General features: G+C 35.1%; 1 protein-coding gene across 1 annotated transcript; it reads right to left on the reverse strand.

Annotated features, from left to right (window-relative positions):
• Positions 1-409: 409 nt before the first annotated feature.
• Positions 410-1348, reverse strand: LOC101444470 (olfactory receptor 2L3-like). Its single transcript, XM_004482608.1, has one exon. It carries the CDS (start codon positions 1346-1348, stop codon positions 410-412), a length of 939 nt encoding a protein of 312 aa, XP_004482665.1.
• Positions 1349-1817: the final 469 nt, after the last annotated feature.

The raw sequence follows: 1817 nt of genomic DNA on the forward strand, positions 1-1817 counted from the left end.
GTATAACAATACAAATAAATTAAATATACTCATTTTCAAATAGAACAAATTATAAAATAATTATTATTCTGTTATCCTAATTCACTGATATTGAAAGAATAAAAGTAGTGTGAGACTGTTATGCTGAATAATAACTCCAAGTTAAGTAGTTTTTATTTTAATTTCTCCATATTAATAAAATATTCCTATAGCACACTAGTTCACGAAATATGTAAGACCTTTATATTGATGGAAATAGTCATTATAACCAAACAAAAATAATGACATGAGAATATACACTTCTTTTTTTCCAACTTCAATTTATAATATTTAAAATAAATTTTGCCGGTCTTTAAGCCTGGAATAGAAGTTCTTTTAGTTTTTATATAAGGCTGAATTTTCATGCACCTGCACCATGGAGAAACTTTGCCTACCTCTTAACAAAACAGATTCTCTTAGTCACTCTTTGCAGGGCTCCCATCACCTCCTTGTTTCTCAAGCTATAGATGACAGGGTTGAGCATGGGGGTAAGGATGGTATAGAAGACAGCCAGAACTTTGTCCTCTGTTGGAGATCTGAGTGATCTTGGACGTAGATAGGTATAAACAAATGGTGCATAGTAGAAAGTCACCACAGTGAGGTGGGTACTACATGTGGAATAAGCCTTCTTTCTCCCTTCCACTGATTGCATGTGGTGAACAGCAAGGAGCACCCGACCATAGGAACATGCTATAACAATGAAAGGAAACACAAGGAAAAGAGTAGTGCTCACAAACACTGTGTACTCATATACCGAGGTATCCATACATGCCAGAGTCAGCATGGCTGGTACATCACAGAAGAAATGATTGATGGCCCTGGACTGGCAATAAGGGATGTAGAGTGCATACGCAGTGTGGGCACAGGCATTGATAGAACCCATTATCCAAGATCCTGTGATCATCAGCACACAACTTTGTTTGCTCATACGGATGGAATAGTGTAGAGGAAAGCAAATGGCCACATAACGGTCATAGGCCATTGATGTCAAAAGCAGAGCTTCAGCAACTGCTAAAGTCAAGAAGAAGAAACTCTGAACCCCACACCCAATGAAGGAAATTGACTTGTTGCCAAACAGGTAATTGAAAACCATCTTGGGGACAATAGTTGAGATATAACTTAGGTCCATGAGGGAGAGTTGACTAAGTAGGAAATACATGGGAGTGTGGAGATGGGTATCCAAGAGGATGAGGAGGATCATGGAGAGGTTGCCCATCAGAGCCATTAGGAAAATAAGAGTGATGAGGGTGACAAGGAATAGGCCAATTCTTGTTGGTGGAAACAACCCCAATAAGAAGAAGTCAGTTGATGTTTGATTACAACACTCCATGGGTTAGTCATTTGTTCATTCTTAAGAAAGAGACAAGTATATGCAAGTTAAATAATGAATAGTGATCAGTTTACCTAGTTTTTATTTTTAATTCTGCATTTAGTTCAACTGCAGATTTTCTAGAAAAGTAAACAGCTACCTAACTGAATAACCAAATATACCTATTTTTATAAAAGAAACCTAATTTCATTGTACAAAACTAGGAGTTAATATGCCAATCATTTACTTCCAAATTATTTTATAACCAATAAATAATAAAATGAAATATCTATTACCAATTTAAGGGTATATGGATGATTCTCTGTCCTTCATAAATTCATGTGTCAAGAAGATTCAAACATTATACTTAAGTACAATGTGTACAAATTGGAAATCAGTTTGAACAAATAAATAATTGATCCATTATATGAGTGTTTAATTATACATGAAGGATTACTTTTTCTATATTCAGGATGTTAATATTTTCACA

Source organism: Dasypus novemcinctus, chromosome 16 (assembly GCF_030445035.2).
Source record: "Dasypus novemcinctus isolate mDasNov1 chromosome 16, mDasNov1.1.hap2, whole genome shotgun sequence".
NCBI lineage: Eukaryota > Metazoa > Chordata > Mammalia > Cingulata > Dasypodidae > Dasypus > Dasypus novemcinctus.